Source organism: Varroa jacobsoni, unplaced genomic scaffold, assembly GCF_002532875.2.
Source record: "Varroa jacobsoni isolate VJ856 unplaced genomic scaffold, vjacob_1.0 scaffold_658, whole genome shotgun sequence".
NCBI lineage: Eukaryota > Metazoa > Arthropoda > Arachnida > Mesostigmata > Varroidae > Varroa > Varroa jacobsoni.
The window spans coordinates 8,204-10,665 of NW_019213560.1; the positions used below are offsets into that span (position 1 = coordinate 8,204).

Here is a 2,462-nt window from a genome sequence, read left to right on the forward strand (position 1 = left end):
AATAATAATGTCTTCACTTCATGTTGTTTACATTTACAGGCGTGTAATCCGATTTTTTTTAAACCACTCTAGAGCGACAGAAATAACGGTAGTTTATTCCGTGTCAGGACCGGGCAAGCGTTACGGCTTTGGCATGCAGTATTCGCTGTTTGCAGAATCTGCACACGTCTTCATTGCAGCGACTCATAGTCGAGCAGAAGCCCATCCGATATAAACAAAAAAAGAAACCAGGAGGAAAGGGCAAAGGTGTTGGTGTCAGATACCAGCAGAAAATGCCCGATCGCTTGAAACGGTGCATTTTGCGTAACAAACAGGAAGCCGGTGCGGGCGGATACTCGAAATGTTTCTTTAAAAAAAAACTGTGCTTTTTTTTTACTTTGTAAGAAGAACATTTGCCTGTATCTATTGAATTTATTTTAGGGGCAGTGCATGACTATTATTGAATAGCGTCTTCTGAACGTTTGCCATAGAGCTCTCATATGTGTTGATGTTTACTATATACTTGATTATTTCGGATTCAATGATATTAAGTTTCACGCTCATTCATACATATTTGCTACCTTTAAAACTTCACTTGCGTAAAGGTAGCAGTTGTTAATTATGTCAGTTTTAGCATGTAAGCCTTTTACGCCTTTTCGCTGAAGAACTAATAATAAGCAAATATATATGCACACATAGACACCTATATTTCCGAGCGGTAAATTTTCGAAAACATACGAACGCTAACATGAAGTATATTTGAACCTCTTCCGCTGCTGGATTGTTATGCTAGGTAGAAAGCTTCGAACGGCTTTCTTGAGAAGTGTCCAACCGTCCAGTTTGCGACTTCTGTTTCCGAATGTAAAGTACTCCCGTGCTATCATCATCGTCATCGTCACACTAGCCGAGATCTCAGAATCTATAACTCTTTCAAGCTGCACCGAATTGAGCACCTACACCAACTCGAGTGAACATAGATCATCATCGTCATCGTCACACTAGCCGAAATCTCAGAATCTGTATCTCTTTCAAGCTTTACCGAACTGAGCACCTGCACCGACTCGAGTCAACATAGATCATCATCGTCATCACGATTGTCGACAGCGCCGCCATCATCATCAATTGGAGTTGTTTGAAAGTACAATCGAACCATCAGCGCATGATGTCCCTCCACCTATCGGTCTTTCATTGCAGATAAGGGATCTATGGTAGCTTAAACGGCTAAACTTTGAACTAAAATTGTCGAAAGTCAATGTTTTAAGCCTCGCCCTCCACAATATGTATCTTCAAACAGAGAATGCTTATGAGAAAAACTAGAACATACCTAAATATTCGGAACTAAAACTGTTTCAATGTACTAGACGTTTCCCCACGAGTTAACCGGCTAACATCAAACTAAAAACAAGCTTATTACAATATAGAAAAATTGAAGCGGGATGCTTGCTTATGCTTCCACCGGGCATCTAGAACGATCTTACTGTTTCCGGCGATTACTTGTTCTCTACAATAAAAAAAGAAATGAGAGAGAATTATCCAAGAAACCTAAACCGCGTATCAGCGAATTTGCCCAGCGCTGCGCTACGAGGACAACGCAGTCGGACGAGGCGGCTACGGATGACGCAGCGTCATTATCTGCCGTCACTAAGAACGCAATGATCAACTGCATTGAAGGAACAAAGTCGAAACTGTGATGGGGTTCAAAAGGTCTCTTTTATTTAATTACTGTTTAACGTGATGATATTTTCATTCTATACATAAAAACGGTGGATTAACATCCATTGCTCCAAGTACACGAATTAAACTGAATAAGTTGAACACTAAATAAACTCTAATTTTCTATGTATTTAATCACTGGCTGTAGCAATTTTCCTTTGATCATTATCTAATAATATGAAATGCTCCAACCAACATCGCTCCATTGGTGATTGGTTCAAAATGATTAGAGTAGCACGATTTATACCACACCTATCTGCCGCAACATCGAAGCTCTAATCCTTAATAGAGTACATAAATAAATGCTTGAAATGAATAGCAATTGGCTAAATTAGGGCTAGTACTGAGTTGTTCTATATAGAAATCTATGATAGTGCCCGTTTACATCATACAGTAATCGCGCTTGGTCACTGCGGAAACTCAAAACGGGGTTAAGTCATGCGCCACGTTCCTCTTTCGTCGGATAGTGCCTCCATGGTAAATGCATGTCACACCAAAGGAATAACACTAATGACATAATAATGTCTGCGTTGACATACTTCCCTCATTAGATGTTGAAATGAGATGACGTTATAAAGACAAGCCGGAAGTCCCACCCCAGAGTTATATTTATCACACTATTTTAGGAAAAGGGAATTGATACTATCAGTGATGTGTGACACTGTAGAGCACGCATAGAACAGTGAGTAACAAGGCCCATTGGGTTGCACGATTCAGGGAGACACTTATCGACGCACACTTAATTCATAATAACACGACTTGGTCTATTT

The 2,462-nt window shown here is 40.0% G+C and overlaps 1 protein-coding gene across 1 annotated transcript in view; it reads right to left on the reverse strand.

Moving 5' to 3' along the window:
* The window catches only part of Lsd-2 (Lipid storage droplet-2), an 8,719-nt gene extending 6,927 nt beyond the window's left edge, over nt 1-1,792 (reverse strand). The window contains exon 1 of the mRNA XM_022836639.2: nt 722-1,792. Within this exon, the coding sequence (XP_022692374.1) occupies nt 722-729 (8 nt within the window). The 5' untranslated portion in view covers nt 730-1,792. The remainder of the gene's footprint in view (nt 1-721) is intronic.
* Nucleotides 1,793-2,462: the final 670 nt, after the last annotated feature.